This window comes from Pecten maximus, chromosome 4 (genome assembly GCF_902652985.1).
Source record: "Pecten maximus chromosome 4, xPecMax1.1, whole genome shotgun sequence".
Lineage (NCBI taxonomy): Eukaryota > Metazoa > Mollusca > Bivalvia > Pectinida > Pectinidae > Pecten > Pecten maximus.
Window position 1 is genome coordinate 26494452 of NC_047018.1, and position 23768 is coordinate 26518219.

Consider the following 23768-nt stretch of genomic DNA (forward strand, 5'->3'; position numbering starts at 1 on the left):
AAATACACTATCACACAATATAATTATGTTCCTACAGAGTGTCAACTGAAATCTATATTGCATGTGGTCCTATAAACATCATCTCACAAACTCTGGTTCTTGTATACAAATAATATGTATTGAAATCCAACATTCTCACTAACTCTCATTTTTCATACATATATCCATCATTTCACAAACTATTGTTTCTCATACATGTATCTACCAATGATGCTTCAGACCAAAGTTAGTTGAAATCACTCGGATGTTTAGGAGGAGAAGTGTTTTAAAGGACACATATGTTGTACATATTTTGTTTCTAACATCACATCTCACAAACTTGACCTTGCATCGCAAACATTTATTCACAATTTCATATAACATTATTTGTTACTAACATCACCAATCTCAAACTTACTTCTCATATGTATTCACCATGTAACACATTTTGTTTCTAACATCACATCTCCCAAATTCTTGTAACTCATACATTTATTCACAATATCATATCACATTATTTGTTTCTAACCATGTATCACATTTTGCTTCTAAGATCACATTTCATAAAATCAACTGTTACCTAAACTCATGTAACACCCATCGCTTAACTTATAAACTCTGGTATCTTGTATCAATATCTCAAAATATTCAAATTCACATCACTTGATCTCAGAAATACATGTTCTAATATTACAAATAACCATACCTATGTATTTAACATAAATAAAATAACTTAAAATGAAATTAATATGCCTTACTGCAGAATACCTTTCAGTTCCCACGAAGAAATGTGACTGCAAAAAATTTTCCCATTTCATATAAAGGTCCTTCCTGCTCACTTGTTTTTTTTATACAGTATTTGATCAATGTTCAGTTTGCCTGTATGTTGTTTATGAACTATACAACCACAATGAATGCCGTGTAGTTTGTCCACCAGTCGTCTAGTCTTACAATCTAATCTTATTTCCCTTTGCTATTGGAAATTACTCAAAATACTTTACAATGAACGTTTGCTGTGGATCAGATAATATCGTTTAGGCTGAAGCCAAGGTGATTACATGTAAAAAGACATCCCCATAATCAGATTCTTCAGTCCAGTAAATTAAGTCATCCTATTCCAGATTCATTAATATTCATGTGGAAATTCCAATATCATACGTTCACAGAGAAATCATGTGCATTAATACTGACAAGCCTTTGTGGTGTTGGCCGTTGATGGAATACACGGGTCGCAGACCCTTGTTGTCGTGGTAATTATTCCTCAAAATATAGGTCGGCTTTGCCAAATGGGAGCCATTTTGTATTATTACCTTGTCACAATTCATCTCGGCATGCACTGATATTACAAGAGATCATTACAACACAAACGTATAATCGTAATGGATGACAGATATTACAAGCATTCACAACTGTCCAGGTTTAATTCCATGGAGTACATCCAAATCTGTCCAGGTTTAATTCCCCAGAGTACATCCAGATCTGTCCAGGTTTAATTCCATGGAGTACATCCAGATCTGTCCAGGTTTAATTCCCCAGAGTACATCCAGATCTGTCCAGATTTAATTCCATGGAGTACATCCAGATCTGTCCAGGTTTAATTCCATGGAGTACATCCAGATCTGTCCAGGTTTAATTCCCCAGAGTACATCCAGATCTGTCCAGGTTTAATTCCCTGGAGTACATCCAGATCTGTCCAGGTTTAATTCCATGGAGTACATCCAGATCTGTCCAGGTTTAATTCCCTGGAGTACATCCAGATCTGTCCAGGTTTAATTCCATGGAGTACATCCAGATCTGTCCAGGTTTAATTCCCCAGAGTACATCCAGATCTGTCCAGGTTTAATTCCATGGAGTACATCCAGATCTGTCCAGTCTAATTCCATGGAGTACATCCAGATCTGTCCAGTCTAATTCCATGGAGTACATCCAAATCTGTTCAGGTTTAATTCCATGGAGTACATCCAGATCTGTCCAGGTTTAATTGCATGGAGTACATCCAGATCTGTTCAGGTTTAATTCCATGGAGTACATCCAGATCTGTCCAGTCTAATTCCATGGAGTACATCCAGATCTGTCCAGGTTTAATTCCATGGAGTACATCCAAATCTGTTCAGGTTTAATTCCATGGAGTACATCCAGATCTGTCCAGGTTTAATTCCATGGAGTACATCCAGATCTGTCCAGTCTAATTCCATGGAGTACATCCAGATCTGTCCAGGTTTAATTCCATGGAGTACATCCAGATCTGTCCAGTCTAATTCCATGGAGTACATCCAGATCTGTCCAGGTTTAATTCCATGGAGTACATCCAGATCTGTCCAGTTTAATTCCATGGAGTACATCCAGATCTGTCCAGTCTAATTCCATGGAGTACATCCAAATCTGTTCAGGTTTAATTCCATGGAGTACATCCAGATCTGTCCAGGTTTAATTCCCCAGAGTACATCCAGATCTGTCCAAGACTAATTCAGTGGAGTACATCTATATCTGTTTATGTGTTATTCCCCCCGAAATACATCTAGATCTGTTTAGGTCTTATTCCCCTCGAAGTACATCTAGATCTGTTTATGTCTTATTCCCTCTGAAGTACATCCAGATCTGTTTAGGTCTTATTCCCCGGAAGTACATCTAGATTTGTTTAGGCCCTATTCCTCCCGAAGTACATCTAGATCTGTTTAGGTCTTATTCTCCCCGAAGTACATCTAGATTTGTTTAGTTCTTATTCCCCGAAAGTACATCTATATCTGTTTATGTCTTATTCCCCCGAAGTACATTTAGATCTGTTTATGTCTTATCCCCCCGAAGTACATCTATATCTGTTTAGGTCTTATTCCCCCCGAAGTACATCTAGATCTATTTAGGTCTTATTCCCCCTGAAGTACATCTAGATCTATTTAGGTCTTATTCCCCCCGAAGTACATCTAGATCTATTTAGGTCTTATTCCCCCCGAAGTACACCTAGATTTGTTTAGTTCTTATTCCCCCAGAAGTACATCTAGATCTGTTAAGGTCTTATTCCTCAGAAGTACATCTAGATTTGTTTAGTTCTTATTCCCCGAAAGTACATCTATATCTGTTTATGTCTTATTCCCCCGAAGTACATCTAGATCTGTTTAGGTCTTCTTACCCAGAAGTACATCCAGATCTGTTAAGGTCTCATTCCCCAGAAGTACATCCAGATCTGTTTAGATCTTATTCCCCCAGAAGTACATCTAGATCTGTTTAGGTCTTCTTACCCAGAAGTACATCCAGATCTGTTTAGATCTTATTCCCCCCGAAGTACATCTAGATCTGTTTAGATCTCATTCCCCAGAAGTACATCTAGATCTGTTAAGGTCTTATTCCCCCCGAAGTACATCTAGATCTGTTTAGATCTCATTCCCCAGAAGTACATCTAGATCTGTTTAGGCCCTATTCCCCCCGAAGTACATCTAGATCTGTTGAGGTCTTATTCTCCCCGAAGTACATCTAGATTTGTTTAGATCTCATTCCCCAGAAGTACATCCAGATTTGTTTAGATCTCATTCCCCAGAAGTACATCTAGATCTGTTTAGATCTCATTCCCCAGAAGTACATCTAGATCTGTTTAGATCTCATTCCCCAGAAGTACATCTAGATCTGTTTAGATCTCATTCCCTAGAAGTACATCTAGATCTGTTTAGATCTCATTCCCCAGAAGTACATCTAAATCTGTTTAGATCTCATTCCCCAGAAGTACATCTAGATCTGTTTAGATCTTATTCCCCAGAAGTACATCTAGATCTGTTTAGATCTCATTCCCCAGAAGTACATCTAGATCTGTGATTTAATTGACTCCGTTATAAGAATAGACTTGTATCACGCCTGTTCGACTGAGGAAAGTTTTACTGTACATTATCAATATTTATTCAGGTTGAGGAAGGAACAGACAGTGGACACTGCACTAAGACTTGTCTACTGACAATAATCACATCCTGACAGATCGGTACTGATTCCACTCGCAGTGGTGGTCAATTACTGTGACAAAATGCATGGTTAATTATCTGTCTTGATGAATCAAATATGTGTTATGGGAAAAAATGCATGTAGTCATCATCGAAAACTACTTGATCCAGTCTTCATGACTGTGAAATCAGAGTAAATGAACACTCATTTCTATTATCTCCTTCCCTCTGATGAACTGGTGATTGGTGTAGAAGAAAACAATGTAAGACAGTCGTCTAGACCAGACAGTAAATCTCTCGGCTTCTCTGGATGCATCAAAAGATTTGGTGTGACGTTGACATCCGGTAGTCATCGCCCATCAGCCCCATTACTTCAGTCTGAACAAAGCATCTCAAGCGATACTAATCCCTTTCCTAATACACAACAAAAGATGGTCAGAATTGTCGCATCACAAATGTCACTCAGGACAACACTGCTAAATATCATAACAAGATATGACAGTTGAGTTTGAACAAACATAAACACTCACGTGTATATTTATCAGACAGTTAACAAAATTAGCAAAGCTGGGATGTCGAAAATCTATTTATAGTAAGAATGACCCCAATTTGGATCCCAGGACATTGAAATGCAAATTCATACAACAGATTATAGTTTTGAGTAGGTGTATGAAGTTTTAGGACAACCAGATATATATTTTATGAACTTTGTAGACATTGAACATCTAATTATAGTAACAGTGACCTCAATTTTAAACCCAGTGGGTTGAAACATGAATTTATATAAAGAGATGATGGTTGTGAGTAAGTGTATTAGGTTTCAGGACAATCCTGTAACTAATGAAATCTGTTGAGCATGGACTTCAAAAAAGAGGCCTATGGGCCTTGACAGTCACCTGAGTTTCAAAATATTTCAGTTAATTTAATTGACCCTTTGTGGCCCTACCCATCAGTCCAAGGGGTCAGTCTCGGCCAACATGTGCATACCATTAAGCTGTCATCCCATGCTGATAATGTTAACAAAGTTAGAATGAATTCCAATAGAAATCAAACAAATAATAATCAAAAAAGTGATTTCCCAATATAAACTATAGTAAAGTTTACCCCCTCCCTAGGGGCAAATGTGAGACCCCAGCGTCATGAAATTCACAATTTTGGTAAAAGCACCTTAAGACCCTTCCATCTATGCAGAGTATTTGATTCTACCTTATTGGGGTCTTGAGAAGAAGATTTTTGAAATTTCAGTCAATTTTACCATTTTTGGCCCTGCCCCTCAGGCCCCTGGGGGGTGGGTACCAAAAAATTCACAATTTTGATTGACCTTTAGTCATAGAAGCTTCCTGACAAATTTCCTTGAATTTGGTTAAGCAGTTTTGAAGAAGAGGTCGAAAATGTAAATTGTTTATGACAAAGGATGACACACGATGCATGATGCCAGACAAAAGGCGATTAGAATAAGTCACTTGAGACTAAAAATCTATTTATAGTAACAGTAACAGTGACCTCAATTTTAACCCCAGGCGGTGGAAATACAAACTTCTATAATGTCCTATCAACAGCCAAGGTCATTTAAGGACGTGCCAGGTTTTGGAGGAGGAGAAAAGCCAGAGTACCCTGAGAAAACCCACCAGCTAACGGTCAGTACCTGGCAACTGCCCAGCTTACCAACTGCCCAGCTTACGGTCAGTACCTGGCAACTGCCCAACGTAGGTTTTGAACTCGCAATCCAGATGTGGAGGGCTAGTGATAAAGTGTTGGGACACCTTAATCATTCAGCCACAGCAGCCCCTTTCTGAGTAGCTTCAATGCCACACCAGGAGTCCTGTAGGACCCTGTCAGTATTCAGGGTAGACTTCAATGCCAAACCAGGAGTCTGGACCCTGTCATTATTCAGGGTAGGCTTCAATGCCATATTGTAAAAACAATTGTTGTAGGCTTTCTGAGCAGTTTTTATACAGGAACCACTTTTTGGACCTTCTAAGCAAGTTTTATACAAAAAAACAACAAAAAACAACAACAAAGCTGCCGTGGGTCTTCCCAGCAGGTTTTATACAAGAATAGCTGCAGTGGGAGTTAAAAGCAGATTCTAATATCAAACCAGAAATTAAGCCATTTTGAGTGTTCTAAGAACTTCAACACCACAAAGGAAGAATATGCATATGGGTTTGTAGAACAGTTTCAGCACTTACATCTCCTTACTTCAGAAGAATGACTTGTAATGGTGTTCTATACACACTAATACCATAACAAAGTTCAAGAAATAAAAGATAATATCACTTTTCAATTGAGGAAATTACAGTGTCTTTAACCTGAAAGTAGGAAACTGCATCTCGTAATTTGAACATAAAACACAATTTCTTGAATACAATACTTTGGATGGCTTTAATAGGACTACCAAGGGGAACAATTCGGCAGTGTTATTAGATTCTCCCTTTCATCCATATAGTGTAACCTTTTCACTTGTAGAGAATAACTTGTAAAGAAAATTTTACAAGTCACATCTAATGTAGGTCTACTCTGATTCCATGTAAGTTTGGTGAGTAAATTTCTCAGGAGATTACATGAAGGCCTGATGAAATGTCAAGGACATTAATCTTCAAATCTAATTATAATACTGAAAATTTAGATTGCAATAAAATGGAAAGGATGATGATGATACCTAGTGGGAATTCTGGAAGGAGAGCATAGCTCAAGTCCTGATGTATATCACCATTAGAGAACAATTGTGCCAACACTAGCCACCAGCATCTGTCCCTAATAGACACTAGCACACCCGGAGCACCTGTCACACAAGGGTGCCTAAGTTGTCCTGATTGCTGAAATTACTGCTACCAGTTTTAATCTGATAGCCTGCAGAATTTCTTAGAAATAAAGCAGTAAAGACAAATATTGCTGAAAAGAAAATGTCCACATGGGCCTTCAGAGGTTCACATGATGACAGAAATGTTCCTTTTATAGCTAGCTAGCCTTTGTGTAATCATGGTATACTGATCCAAATTTTATCAGTTACTAAACAGGTTTATTAACAGTAGGGGATAACATGGTATGTATTTGAATGTGAGTATGAAGTTTAAAGATGGCTACACTCATACTGGGCAACTAAAACAAGGCTATTCAAGGTACATGTATATTGTACCTGCTACTGTGAATTCTTGTATTGCTGAGTACATGCCACTCTGAATTCTGTATATAACTAGCAATCAACAACCTTTCAATTAAACATAATTCCCTAGATTACCTTGGCAGCAATTTTCAAGCAGGTACAGAATTTGTTGATGTATTCCATGAATACACTTGAAAATTCTGTCAAAGTAATTTCTCAATCGTTTACGTCTGGTCATGTCCAGAATTTATATTACTATATCCTCCATTATATCATAACATACATTAAATATTTACCTTGATTGGCTATGTTTTGTGCTTGGTATGGGTGGCCCATGTTAAAATCTGTACTCCCTAGTAACTGCATACCATGTGATACCCCACTGTGTATCCCTAGTAACTACATACCATGTGATACCCCACTGTGTATCCCTAGTAACTACAAACCATGTGATACCCCACTGTGTATCCCTAGTAACTACATACCATGTGATACCCCACTGTGTATCCCTAGTAACTACATACCATGTGATACCCCACTGTGTATCCCTAGTAACTACATACCATGTGATACCCCACTGTGTATCCATAGTAACTACATACCATGTAATACCCTACTGTGTATCCCTAGTAATACATACCATATAATACCCCACTGTGTATCCCTAGTAACTACAAACCATGTGATACCCCACTGTGTATCCCTAGTAACTACATACCATGTGATACCCCACTGTGTATCCCTAGTAACTACATACCATGTGATACCCCACTGTGTATCCCTAGTAACTACATACCATGTAATACCCCACTGTGTATCCCTAGTAACTACATACCATGTAATACCCCACTGTGTATCCCTAGTAACTACATACCATGTAATACCCCACTGTGTATCCCTAGTAACTACATACCATGTGATACCCCACTGTGTATCCCTAGTAACTACAAACCATGTAATACCCCACTGTGTATCCCTAGTAACTACATACCATGTAATACCCCACTGTGTATCCCTAGTAACTACAAACCATGTAATACCCCACTGTGTATCCCTAGTAACTACATACCATGTAATACCCCACTGTGTATCCCTAGTAACTACATACCATGTAATACCCCACTGTGTATCCCTAGTAACTACATACCATGTAATACCCCACTGTGTATCCCTAGTAACTACATACCATATAATACCCCACTGTGTATCCCTAGTAACTACATACCACATGATACCCCACTGTGTATCCCTAGTAACTACATACCATGTGATACCCCACTGTGTATCCCTAGTAACTACATACCATATAATACCCCACTGTGTATCCCTAGTAACTACATACCACATGATACCCCACTGTGTATCCCTAGTAACTACATACCATGTAATACCCCACTGTGTATCCCTAGTAACTACATACCATGTGATACCCCACTGTGTATCCCTAGTAACTACATACCATGTGATACCCCACTGTGTATCCCTAGTAACTACATACCATATAATACCCCACTGTGTATCCCTAGTAACTACATACCATGTAATACCCCACTGTGTATCCCTAGTAACTACATACCATGTAATACCCCACTGTGTATCCCCAGTAACTACATACCATGTGATACCCCACTGTGTATCCCTAGTAACTACATACCATGTAATACCCCTCTGTGTATCCCTAGTAACTACATACCATGTGATACCCCACTGTGTATCCCTAGTAACTACAAACCATGTGATACCCCACTGTGTATCCCTAGTAACTACATACCATGTAATACCCCACTGTGTATCCCTAGTAACTACATACCATGTGATACCCCACTGTGTATCCCTAGTAACTACATACCACATGATACCCCACTGTGTATCCCTAGTAACTATATATCATGTAATACCCCACTGTGTATCCCTAGTAACTACATACCATGTAATACCCCACTGTGTATCCCTAGTAACTACATATCATGTAATACCCCACTGTGTATCCCTAGTAACTACATACCATGTGATACCCCACTGTGTATCCCTAGTAACTATATACCATGTGATACCCCACTGTGTATCCCTAGTAACTACATACCATGTAATACCCCACTGTGTATCCCTAGTAACTACAAACCATGTGATACCCCACTGTGTATCCCTAGTAACTACAAACCATGTAATACCCCACTGTGTATCCCTAGTAACTACATACCACGTGATACCCCACTGTGTATCCCTAGTAACTACATACCATGTGATACCCCACTGTGTATCCCTAGTAACTACATACCATGTGATACCCCAATGTGTATCCCTAGTAACTACATACCATGTAATACCCCACTGTGTATCCCTAGTAACTACATACCATGTAATACCCCACTGTGTATCCCTAGTAACTATATACCATGTGATACCCCACTGTGTATCCCTAGTAACTACAAACCATGTGATACCCCACTGTGTATCCCTAGTAACTACATACCATGTGATACCCCACTGTGTATCCCTAGTAACTACAAACCATGTGATACCCCCACTGTGTATCCCTAGTAACTACAAACCATGTGATACCCCCACTGTGTATCCCTAGTAACTACATACCATGTAATACCCCACTGTGTATCCCTAGTAACTACAAACCATGTGATACCCCACCGTGTATCTCAATATAACACTGCCATCCATAAAAACCGACCAGTATACACATTCTTTTGACCTATTGAAAGATAAATGCATCATAAAATTTAACTTTGCCATTTGTTCAGGATTATTAATTTGTCAGTGACTAATACAACATTTCTTTTAATGAAAATGACCGTATTGTGCAAGATATTTCAAAAATGCATACTGTAGTTTTTTTGTCTTGTTTTATTTTTATGTTGGTTTTGTACCGTAACATTTCACTCTATGCATTACCCTTTCAAAACATATGTTATTCTTTGAAAATATGCTCTCAATTTAACAAAATAAATGTTGCATACTGGGGAGTTGTAGATCCTCAATAACTGTATTGACTATTGATGAACTATAAAAGCATTATTATCAGATGTTATCAGACAAAAGACTACAATACAAGATACCATATCATATTTACTCAACTCAAAATATTGTCTACAAAGTGTTAAGGAACTAAAGGATGGCAGTGTACTATCCTACATAAATTAGAGCACTTTATCCCCAGTCACTGAAAGGTAACATAATGGTCATATTCTACATCACCAATACCATTTCATTAATTCTATCATTATTGCATCATTGGAGCAGAAACAAATCCATGTAAAACTTAAATATAGCTATCAAGATACAAGTATACACAAAAACCCTTCTTACCCTTCACTGATAATCAAATTTATGACATCAGGGTATGACAAAGTGATAACAACACAAGGGGCGAGATCATTGATTATAAAACCCGAAACTCTGCCTAGGGGTTGGCAGAGTCTGTGTCTACAGATAACACAATGATCTGTTCCCATAGAGTCTGTGTCTAGAGATCACACAATGATCTGTTCCCATAGAGTCTGTGTCTAGAGATCACACAATGATCTGTTCCCATAGAGTCTGTGTCTAGAGATCACACAATGATCTGTTCCCATAGCGTCTGTGTCTAGAGATCACACAATGATCTGTTCCCATAGAGTCTGTGTCTTGAGATCACACAATGATCTGTTCCTATATAGAGTCTGTGTCTAGAGATCACACAATGATCTGTTCCTATATAGAGTCTGTGTCTAGAGATCACACAATGATCTGTTCCTATATAGAGTCTGTGTCTAGAGATCACACAATGATCTGTTCCCATATAGGGTCTGTGTCTAGAGATCACACAATGATCTGTTCCCATACAGAGTCTGTGTCTAGAGATCACACAATGATCTGTTCCCATACAGAGTCTGTCTAGAGATCACACAATGATCTGATCCCATACAGAGTCTGTGTCTAGAGATCACACAATGATCTGTTCCCATACAGAGTCTGTGTCTAGAGATCACACAATGATCTGATCCCATACAGAGTCTGTGTCTAGAGATCACACAATGATCTGTTCCCATACAGAGTCTGTGTCTAGAGGTCACACAATGATCTGATCCTATACAGAGTCTGTGTCTAGAGATCACACAATGATCTGATCCCATACAGAGTCTGTGTCTAGAGATCACACAATGATCTGTTCCCATACAGGGTCTGTGTCTAGAGATCACACAATGATCTGTTCCCATACAGAGTCTGTCTAGAGATCACACAATGATCTGATCCTATACAGAGTCTGTGTCTAGAGATCACACAATGATCTGTTCCCATACAGGATCTGTGTCTAGAGATCACACAATGATCTGTTCCCATACAGAGTCTGTCTAGAGATCACACAATGATCTGTTCCCATACACAGTCTGTGTCTAGAGATCACACAATGATCTGATCCCATACAGAGTCTGTGTCTAGAGATCACACAATGATCTGTTCCCATACAGCGTCTGTCTAGAGATCACACAAAGATATGTTCCCATACACAGTCTGTGTCTAGAGATCACACAATGATCTGTTCCATAAAGAGTCTGTCTAGAGATCACACAATGATCTGTTCCATAAAGAGTCTGTGTCTAGAGATCACACAATGATCTGATCCCATACAGAGTCTGTCTAGAGATCACACAATGATCTGTTCCCATACAGAGTCTGTGTCTAGAGATCACACAATGATCTGTTCCCATACAGAGTCTGTCTAGAGATCACACAATGATCTGATCCCATACAGAGTCTGTCTAGAGATCACACAATGATCTGTTCCCATACAGAGTCTGTGTCTAGAGATCACACAATGATCTGTTCCCATACAGAGTCTGTGTCTAGAGATCACACTATGATCTGTTTCCATACAGAGTCTGTCTAGAGATCACACAATGATCCGTTCCCATACACAGTCTGTGTCTAGAGATCACACAATGATCTGTTCCCATACAGAGTCTGTGTCTAGAGATCACACAATGATCTGTTCCCATACAGAGTCTGTGTCTAGAGATCACACAATGATCTGTTCCATAAAGAGTCTGTCTAGAGATCACATAATGCCAATTCGCCCAAGTAAAAAAACTGTGTTTCTTTATTGATTTTTGTCTATGCTTTATTTCTTAGTTTACACTTGGTAACATGTATAATCATGTTCAATTACATTAATCATGTCATTATTACACTGTGTCTAATGGTATGTTAACACTACATGTATATCTATCATAGAAATTCAAAAGATAAAGGGGTGAAAATCTTACTTCTTCATGTCCAGGCCTAGCATTCTTTAACACCTAATTGTCTAGCCCAGATATACTTACATCTATAACCAATTAGTATTTAATGATCAAATATGTTTGAAAATTGGCCAATTACACACTTGATTCTAATTAACTAATTATGATAATTTCCTACTCAATTAATTGGTTGGAAGTTCCAGAAATGTAATGTATTAATTCCTGTTAATCGTTGACATAAATTACCAAATATTATTTAAAATGTATCATATTAAGTATCATTTTAGGTGGATTATAAACAGAAAAATAATGGAGTGATTCACAAATCATGGAGTGATTCACAAATCATGGAGTGATTCACAAATCATGGAGTGATTCACAAATCATGGAGTGATTCACAAATCATGGAGTGATTCACAAATCATGGAGTGATTCACGTAGTACTTCCTAAGAAATAGCAATAACAAACTTTAATGATCGAAATCCAAGATGACAGCTTGTTGGTCTTTTTGCTTATCCAATTAAAATTAAACAGGCATAATAACTAGAGATATTGTTGAAATCCAAGGGCTAATTTCTTGATGAGCTATCCCCTAAGATTGTCACTTAATGCAATCTTTGGAATTTCATAGATGAACTTAGGACCATGGGAAACCTACAGATGAATTTTAAGGAAAATCTTTCCAGTACTGCTCAAAAATTGTTGACAACAAAATGACAGAAGGAAGAATATGGCCATGAATGATGGGCAATTTGAACACACACCATCAGGTGGTTGGCTAAAAAAACTAATGGACAGAAAAACTCACCTGGCCTCTTTTGAGTCCAAAATATCGTGATACTGGGTCTCCTTGTTGTATCCTAGGTAACTGGGATTCCTTCAATTTACTTGACACAAGTAAAGGAAAAAGTTTACAAAGTAATGAAATATCTTTTTTTTTAATTGTTTTATTATCAGAAATGATCAATGTGATAAAGGCTTACATAAAAATATATGATGTTATATCATTATTATATCTGTGTAAGTTTAGAGAGATCCAAGAGTTGAGCTCATTCATGGGACGCTTAACCCAGAGAAAGGACAATTATTCAACTGCAGGTAAAGAAACAGTAGAATAAAACTAAAATATAAAATTTTACTTATTTCATGAAACAAGTTATATATAATCTATATTAATCAGTCGTTACCAGAGGTGACATAAAGGATACTATCTGCTCAACAGTTCTGTTTTCTCATCCGGTATCATCACCACGTGTTCGGGTACCAGCTGTGTAAAAATAAAATCAAGATAGAACAATGGGAATAACTCCAACACATTACACATTACAGGTACAAGTTTATATGTATCACAGTACCACACTACACATTACAGGTAAATGTATCACACTACACATTACAGGTATATGTATCACACTACACATTACAGGTATATGTATCACACTACACATTACAGGTATATGTATCACACTACACATTACAGGTATATGTATCACACTACACATTACAGGTATATGTATCACACTACATACTACAGGTATATGTATCACACTACACATTACAGGTATATGTATCACACTACACATTACAGGTATATGTATCACACTACACATTACAGGTATATGTATCACACTACACATTACAGGTATATGTATCACAGTACACATTACAGGTATATGTATCACACTACACATTACAGGTATATGTATCACACTACACATTACAGGTATATGTATCACACTACACATTACAGGTATATGTATCACAGTACACATTACAGGTATATGTATCACACTACACATTACAGGTATATGTATCACAGTACACATTACAGGTATATGTATCACAGTACCACACTACACATTACAGGTATATGTATCACAGTACCACACTACACATTACAGGTATATGTATCACAGTACCACACTACACATTACAGGTATATGTATCACACTACACATTACAGGTATATGTATCACACTACACATTACAGGTATATGTATCACACTACACATTACAGGTATATGTACCACACTACACATTACAGGTATATGTACCACACTACACATTACAGGTATATGTATCACACTACACATTAGAGTTATATGTATCACACTACACATTACAGGTATATGTATCACACTACACATTACATGTATATGTATCACACTACACATTTCAGGTACTGTAAATCACTTATATTTCGCTAGGGATTTATTTTCGCGTTAATTCACGAGGAGAGTCAAACGCGAATTCAAATCCCTCAGGAATATTTGTATAAGAATGACAGGAATACTAAAACATCGCTGTTAAAGTAATGATAGAGTGATAGATTATATACTTATATATCAGAGTGTGTTTTTATATCACAAAACACCAAAATTTCACACACAAAAAAAACCCCACTGAACACTGATATTGTGGTTGAACTCGGACTTAATTAACTTCTAGATGACGTTTTACATGTAGTTAATTTAAGTACAATAGGTACGGTCCTGAGGATTCCGGATGGTCACCCGGAATACGTCGTACTTTATTACCAAAGCTGTTGTAATTAAGTTATGTAAGGTTACATGTATATATAGCACTTTACATCGCTTGATTCTCGAAAAAATATTTACCATAACAAAGTTGAAATCAAACAAATTATTTATTTCATTCAAATATTCAGAGCAAATAATCGCCTGGAGTATAAATCATTCGCAATAGACTGTCCCGAGAGCTGTTCATCGGTATCACTGTATACACACGTACGTTAATTACAATGTACGTTAACTCACAACCTATTGTAGTCCCGTCATCTTCCAGGTATTCTTAATGACCCGTGGGTTTTGTTCAATGTCTGACACCACCTTTGTAAGCCATTTAGCATGTATACAGGTACGGTAAATACAATTCAGTATGTCCCGACACCGATATCACATGACTGAATCACATGACTTTTCTTGTACCGTCACATGACTCTCGTAAATAAAATGGCTACCAACATGGAAAAATCGCCGATCTGTAACGTCCTTCGCAAATTTAAAGTCATTATATGAGATCAGAATTCGCGAAATTATGTATTCACGAATAAGTCAAATTAGATGAGTTCGCGAAATTAAGTACTTGCGAAATATAAGTGATTTACAGTATATGTGTATCACACTACACATTACAGGTATATGTATCACACTACACATTACAGGTATATGTATCACAGTACACATTACAGGTATATGTATCACACTACACATTACAGGTATATGTATCACACTACACATTACAGGTATATGTATCACACTACACATTACAGGTATATGTATCACACTACACATTACATGTATATGTATCACACTACACATTACAGGTATATGTATCACAGTACACATTACAGGTATATGTATCACAGTACACATTACAGGTATATGTATCACAGTACCACACTACACATTACAGGTATATGTATCACAGTACCACACTACACATTACAGGTATATGTATCACACTACACATTACAGGTATATGTATCACACTACACATTACAGGTATATGTATCACACTACACAATACAGGTATATGTATCACACTACACATTACAGGTATATGTATCACACTACACATTACAGGTATATGTATCACACTACACATTACAGGTATATGTACCACACTACACATTACAGGTATATGTATCACAGTATCACACTACACATTACATGTAGGTATATGTATTGCACTTCACATTACATGTATTAACTTTTTACATGTTAAAATCAACTTAAAACAATAGTTTCTTAAAATGCTAAAATCTAGATCTAAAAATGTTTAAAATAAAACATTCACTTCTTATCTTTCCTCTAATCCTGGCTTTGTTTATTAATGATTGTGATAGTTTATTGATGACAACATTGTCACGTATCTTGGTGACAAAATTAAACATCAATCTGCCTGAAGAAACTCTTGGAAGCATAAAAAAGCCTTGTAATGTGAGTACAATCAGACATCATTATCTGTAGTTCTGATAGCTCGAAGGTTATGTGTCAACAGCCATAATGAAAATTACTGCTCTGTGTAGAAATAGGTGAAGGGACATAACTCCTACAAAAACAGTTATAAGTTTTATTACATGGTCAAGTTAATGCCATCACTGGTATATATAATACTATAACTAGGGTTGATAATACCGGGAAGATCACAAATTGTCAGAACAGCAGCCCCTTATATGATATTAGCTGTCCAGACCTTAGACCTTAGAGTAGTATAATGGGCGCTCTAGCAGAGTGTCATATTTACATATTTTATATTTTATATAATTTACGCAAGAAGCAAAAAAAAAAAAACCAAAAAAAAAAACAATAACACAAACTTTGTAGCCGTGATGTCTTGTACATACCATGTGTTCTGTAATGTTGACAAGAAGTTCTGATTCTAAAAACTGCTCCAGGATGTACTTAGGGGCCATGTCTGTAAGGGACTGTAAACACAACCAAACGGGTTAGTATGCTGTGTCTTTTATATAGACAAGACACCATACACATTCCAATCATCATGTACATATTTTTTAACTCTTGAATCTTGAAACAGTTTGTAAGACAACCAAAGTCTATTCACAATAGAACACTCTTAATCACAAAATGTCTATATAGCTTGATGTTGATAAATGCTTCAAAAAATTAGTTTTAATCATCATCAATTCCTGTGAAAAAATTCTAATTCATCCATAGTTTCGTTTTGATGTCTGAAAAGTGTCTTTATGAAAAAATTCAGAAAATGTAAGATGCATGGATTTTGTTTGGGAAGAGATCATTAGTATTGTATATCAATAGAAAACTGAAATAAATGATCTTTATATCATCTAATGGGGAAAAAAAGGCACTTATGATCACTTACTCTGTAAATAGGAGATTATTTGTGTAAATGTCTAACAGGCATGGCAGCAATGTTTTAAACATTTTAGGTATAGAAATACTCCTGGTATATAGGCCTACATTAAAATTTCACCTTTTAAATATATCATGTATACATGCAGTATGCTAACTTTCTGAGTTTTTATACTCAAACACTACCTATCAGTGCTGAAAATGTCAAATCTGGTGGAAAATCACTCATGGCACCACAAAATATGTTCGTTAAAAGCGAATTTTCTGTATAGACAATTTCATACTAAGCATATTCATTGGTTAAGAACAAAGAATGAAATGGCCAGGGATAATTATTTTGTTCAAAACGAGCAAATTTTTGTATCAAACAGGTTCATAATAGACAGGTTTTACTGTACACATGTGCCACACTATGGAAACATTAAGACCTTACCGACTTTGCTGAAGGTGTCATTCCAGTCTGAACAATGATGACGGCTCGCGTGATATTCTCTTCCTGCATTCTGTGACAATATGTTTTTATTGTCTTGATTCCCACTTTTGGTTCCTCGGGGAAAAATACAAACATCTGATCTGTAACACGATCATGGGTTGAATTTGATTAGTCTTCCTATATAAGCACTAGAAATTAGTCATCTTAATTCATTTTCGACCTTGAAAGTGGGTCAAGGTCACTCTTTTAACAAACTTGATAACCCTTCATCCCAGTATGCTACTGGTCAAATATTACCCTGAATCATCCCTCTGTTATTTACCGTAATCTTACTTGACCTTGACCTTCGGACTGTTGAGCTGACATTACATGTCATAAATTAACTGTTTTAACACACAGATGATGTCCCCCAACCCCCCAAAGGGAGGGACTTCTCAATTTCCTTCTCTATTATTCAATATGGAGTCCACCAGAAAAACAATTTTGTTATTTCAGCTAAATTCACATTTCTTCTAACTGATAAAACATTAAAGTGATATTGTGAATAAAATATCAAGCCTTGTATGATATGTTTGTTGCTTTGTTTTGAAATAATCTGTTGAAATAGAAAACAGTAATATTTTACCTGTGGGGTCATCGTTATGGGCGACCAACACAATGAGGTCACTTCTGCTTGGCTTCCTCTCACTACAAACAGATAATACATAAAATAGTAATAAACATATATTCTTGGTTGAAGTGTTTACTCACTCATTCTCATAAATTCTAATTGTTTATCTTAAGACACTTTCTTTGGGATTTGTACGTATAAAAGCTATTTATATCTACATTCAGTATGCTTGAAAACATTGGCAAAAATTGTATTCATTTTTCATAACACTGCCTCATCACCGTGTGTAGTAATGCCGGGGAATGCATTATCGCGGGTAGTAGTACTCTCTGCTGTCAGATTTTTGCTTATTCTCGTGTTCTTTTAAATAAACATGATCCATGTTTTAATTCCAATAATAATCATAAATCCAATGTTGTTACGGTCTACTAAATGTTCAAAACATAAAAATCATCCCCAAAACCTCACAGAAAAAGTGTCGTAGATGGAACTACATTTTGTTTGTGTTGTTGTATTGACGTTAGCTAAGACTGTGCCAAGAACTGTCAGACACTTTCCCGCGAAAATGGCTGTTCTTTCTCCGACGTTACTCCCAGCCAATGTTGTTATGATCTCATGAATGTTGAAAAAATAAATTTCATTCCTTGAATATCAATTCAAAAAGCTGTACAAATTATTCAAAACTTCTAAAAATATATACATCAATTCAAAACCATGGTTGTTGCTTGTAACAACTTAATATTTGAATCAATTCAAAAATATATGTCTGGTACATGTAGTGTCTCTGCTGTCTCATATATCTATATCAACTCAAAATCTCTATTTCTTACTTGTAACATCTGTATCTAAATTATTTCAAAATCAATGGTTATTTAATATTACTTCTAAATATAAGTCATACAACTAACAAGTATTGTCTATAGGATCGAGAACAGTGTATTGTAGAAATAAATCAGACAGTCTCTTATTAGATCATGTCATCATAAATCAGGCCAATGCTACACCAGCCAATATTATTTTTATATATATATACAGTACCTGTACATAATTTATATAATGATTATACATCCAGCTATCCTTGTTCTAATTGATTCTATGTAAAAGTAATTTAGAAAAGGCAATTTAAATTTCTCCATTCCGCTAAAGAAAAACAGAAATATATGTTATTATGTCTCAAGCTGTGAGTACAATGAGATTAAAACATACCTTGGTTTGTCTCCAAATTGTTCTTTAAATTCATCCAACGTTTGGTCCAATTCATCCTGAGTTACTAGATATCCTCGGTCATGGCAAAGCTAAAACAGATGGAATCAAATGTCACATGGTCAGTTTATCATCAAACTTATCATCAATTCTTGACACCAGCCAAGCTGACAATGAGCAGGGGTTTGATCCTGTGTGAGGTGGTATACAGACATTGGGGGGGGGGGGGGGGGGGGGGGGGGGGGGGGTGATACTGTGTGAGGTGGTATATAGACATTGGGGGTTTGATCCTGTGTGAGGTGGTATATAGACATTGGGGGTTTGATCCTGTGTGAGGTGGTATACAGACATTGGGGGGTTGATCCTGTGTGAGGTGGTATACAGATATTGGGGGTTTGATCCTGTGTGAGGTGGTATACAGATATTGGGGGTTTGATCCTGTGTGAGGTGGTATATAGACATTGGGGGTTTGATCCTGTTCCTGTGTGAGGTGGTATATAGACATTGGGGGTTTGATCCTGTGTGAGGTGGTATACAGACATTGGGGGGGGGGGGGGGGGGGGGGGGGGGGGGGGGGGGGGGGGTGATACTGTGTGAGGTGGTATATAGACATTGGGGGTTTGATCCTGTGTGAGGTGGTATATAGACATTGGGGGTTTGATCCTGTGTGAGGTGGTATACAGACATTGGGGGGTTGATCCTGTGTGAGGTGGTATACAGATATTGGGGGTTTGATCCTGTGTGAGGTGGTATACAGATATTGGGGGTTTGATCCTGTGTGAGGTGGTATATAGACATTGGGGGTTTGATCCTGTTCCTGTGTGAGGTGGTATATAGACATTGGGGGTTTGATCCTGTGTAATGTGGTATATAGACATTGGGGGTTTGATCCTGTGTGAGGTGGTATACACAGACATTGGGGGTTTGATCCTGTGTAAGGTGGTATATAGACATTGGGGGTTTGATCCTGTGTAAGGTGGTATACAGACATTGGGGGTTTGATCCTGTGTAAGGTGGTATATAGACATTGGGGGTTTGATCCTGTGTGAGGTGGTATACAGACATTGGGGGTTTGATCCTGTGTAAAGTGGTAAAAAGACATTGGGGGTTTGATCCTGTGTGAGGTGGTATATAGACATTGGGGGTTTGATCATGTGTAAGGTGGTATATAGGCATTGGGGGTTTGATCCTGTGTGAGGTGGTATATAGACATTGGGGGTTTGATCCTGGGGAAAGTGGTATACACAGACATTGGGGGTTTGATCCTGTGTGAGGTGGTATATAGACATTGGGGGTTTGATCCTGTGTGAGGTGGTATATAGACATTGGGGGTTTGATCCTGTGTGAGGTGGTAAACAGATATTGGGGGTTTGATCCTGTGTGAGGTGGTATATAGACATTGGGGGTTTGATACTGTGTGAGGTGGTAAATAGACATTTGGGATTTGATCCTGTGTGAGGTGGTATATAGACATTGGGGGTTTGATCCTGTGTGAGGTGGTATATAGACATTGGGGGTTTGATCCTGTGTGAGGTGGTAAACAGACATTGGGGGGTTGATCCTGTGTGAGGTGGTATATAGACATTGGGGGTTTGATCCTGTGTGAGGTGGTATATAGACATTGGGGGTTTGATCCTGTGTGAGGTGGTATATAGACATTGGGGGTTTGATCCTGTGTGAGGTGGTATATAGACATTGGGGGTTTGATCCTGTGTGAGGTGGTATATAGACATTGGGGGTTTGATCCTGTGTGAGGTGGTATATAGACATTGGGGGTTTGATCCTGTGTAAGGTGGTATATAGACATTGGGGGTTTGATCCTGTGTGAGGTGGTATATAGACATTGGGGGTTTGATCCTGTGTGAGGTGGTATATAGACATTGGGGGGGGTTGATCCTGTGTGAGGTGGTATACAGACATTGGGGGTTTGATCCTGTGTGAGGTGGTATATAGACATTGGGGGGTTGATCCTGTGTGAGGTGGTATACAGACATTGGGGGTTTGATCCTGGGGAAGGTGGTATACAGACATTGGGGTTTTATCCTGTGTAAGGTGGTATACAGACATTGGGGGTTGATCCTGTGTGAGGTGGTATACAGATTTTGAAATAAAAATTTTGATCAATATTTTGAGTTTTGTATAGCAGCATTTTGCATTTTGGGAAACTGAAATCAAAATATCATATGGAATTGTTTTCTGCAGTCCATCCACAATTTGAGCTAACATAAGATGAAAAGGATGTTCACAGAAAGACAATGTCATATTAAAATTGATGGTATATTTCTATTGCACATAACTTATCATGAAATATATATTCAATGCAGAAATTGTATGCAATAAGCATATCATATGCGTAACTTTAAAAATCAAAGGCTAATTCCTATTAAGTGTCTTATCAACTTTAACTCCAGTTTCCCTCTTTAAGTTCTTGAATATGATTATATATTCCTAATATCCTAGAATTTAATTAAACTGAATACAATGTAGACGCAACATTTAATGCTACGATATGTTCTCAGCAAGTTTTCATTTTCAGCACATGTACATGAATTTTTTTTTTTTAGCTCTTTGAAATGCTTAATATTGAAAAAAAATTGATACATTTAATTGGTTATCTTGCTTTATTTCTGGTTTAGAAAAAAAAATTCAGATGTGAAAATATAAAATATATACATATCGTGATAGTATCGCAATTGTCTCTAGATCTGGACAATATCAAAATAGTAATTTTACTATCACAATGCTATCTTTATTTTTTGCCTCAATAGTCACCCCTACCTATTATACGCCAATTTATATATAGCTGTGTTACTGAAAAAAGCCAAAATCATTTTAAACTTAAATTGTTTTAAAATGTTCATCGAAGTCGCATTTATTTAGTCATGAAACATCATACAATTGCTGTCCAAGATGGTAAAAGATTTGATCTACTCTGAAGGTTGTTTTGTCTTTACCACGATCCTTTTAACACCAAGTTCGAAAATAGTGTGACGAGATGGTAAAAATAAAATAGAATCAAACAAGAGTAGATGAATTAAATCTTTTACCATCTCGGACACTACATAAGACAGTGCTAGTATGCTTCACATTGGTCATTAGTCTGATGAAGCTGAATTCCTTTCTGTGTGTTGTAAATATCAAGGATACTTTTAACATTGGGTGTTAATTACCAGATACTGGTTCCTATGATTTAGGTAATGTCGTGCAATTGCCTGTTTCTATGGATCTTAGGGCTGAAAGACAGTCTGATAAAATATCTGGCTGCCCTGTCTGGTTTGGTAAGACTGAGCATTATCGGATACCACAGAAGGCCAATAGACTAACTAGTCTGATGTAGAGGAGCCCTCGGGAGCCTGTTTGTTTGTTTGCTGGGTTTATCTCCCCTTGAAAAGCAAGGGTCATTTTGAGGTATGGGGTGTCTTGTGGTAGTAAGTGTAGCGGAACTGGGCCGGGTTGATCATCGGTGACCAGGTAACTCAATCGGTAGTGTATCCGGCTAGTGTTCGGAGGTCCTGGGTTTGAACCCCTGTCTGGCCGTGCATTTTCCCACTCCTACTACATTATATTTGGTGCCTATGACCAAACCTTGTTTCAAGTGAGGTGAATACTTGACAAGGGGATACCCGAACCCGGGTTGTGAAGTCTTCGGGGTCAAAGACTTTTAAAAGGGAGGGAAGAGTGTAGTGGAACCGGACAGGGTCGATCATTGGTGACCAGGTAGCTCAATCGGTAGAGCATCCGGCTAGTGTTCGGAGGTCCCGGGTTCGAACCCCTTCTGGTCGTGCATTTTCCCACTCTTACTACCACTGACTACAGTAGATGTTGACTACCGCACTGAACAAGTGTCTTACTTAAGGACACAACCATGACAGCACAGACCGATCCATTTCTCAGCTTCCCGAGAAACACAAACCGACAAGGGTAGGGAACGTTGAACCGGGAGCCTGAATCACAAAATAACAATAAGGAAGCCTACAGTACTGTTAGGGATTACAACCATGTTTGTGAGATTTTTCGATGAAGATTGTACCTGCATAATTGTTTTTCTAATCCTCCATAGCTTGTACACTTCCTGTTCATCATCCATTTGTAATTTGGATTATAACAAACCTTTTCGGTGTGATATATCGCTATGTATTGCACAACTTTTAAAACTGCTTAGGCAAAGCGTGTGTTTTTGCCGGAAGTTATTGTTAGAACACAAAGTCAGCAAAGTGTTTGTCTTCATTGAAATACCGTGTTAAGTCGTAAGCGTTCTTTCGCATGCGATACAGATCTACAAATATAGTTTCGTAAAAATAAGTTTCACGACGACTTTGATGAGAAAATAATAAGCTGAACCTGAAATATGATAGATAATTTGAGAAATGATAAAATATACGATATCCATCATTGTATTGCATGATATAAAAATAAGTGCGAAAAT

At 37.5% G+C, this 23768-nt stretch overlaps 1 protein-coding gene across 1 annotated transcript in view; it reads right to left on the reverse strand.

Annotated features, from left to right (window-relative positions):
* The window catches only part of LOC117325644 (DNA-directed RNA polymerases I, II, and III subunit RPABC1), a 36482-nt gene extending 12889 nt beyond the window's left edge, over positions 1–23593 (reverse strand). Inside the window, exons 1-7 of the mRNA XM_033882033.1 lie at positions 23373–23593; positions 19346–19434; positions 18155–18216; positions 17530–17669; positions 16610–16690; positions 13449–13507; positions 13049–13127 (exon numbers count right to left, since the gene is read on the reverse strand). Of these exons, the coding sequence (XP_033737924.1) occupies positions 13049–13127; positions 13449–13507; positions 16610–16690; positions 17530–17669; positions 18155–18216; positions 19346–19434; positions 23373–23429 (567 nt within the window). The 5' untranslated portion in view covers positions 23430–23593. The remainder of the gene's footprint in view (positions 1–13048; positions 13128–13448; positions 13508–16609; positions 16691–17529; positions 17670–18154; positions 18217–19345; positions 19435–23372) is intronic.
* Between the last annotated feature and the right edge of the window lie 175 nt (positions 23594–23768).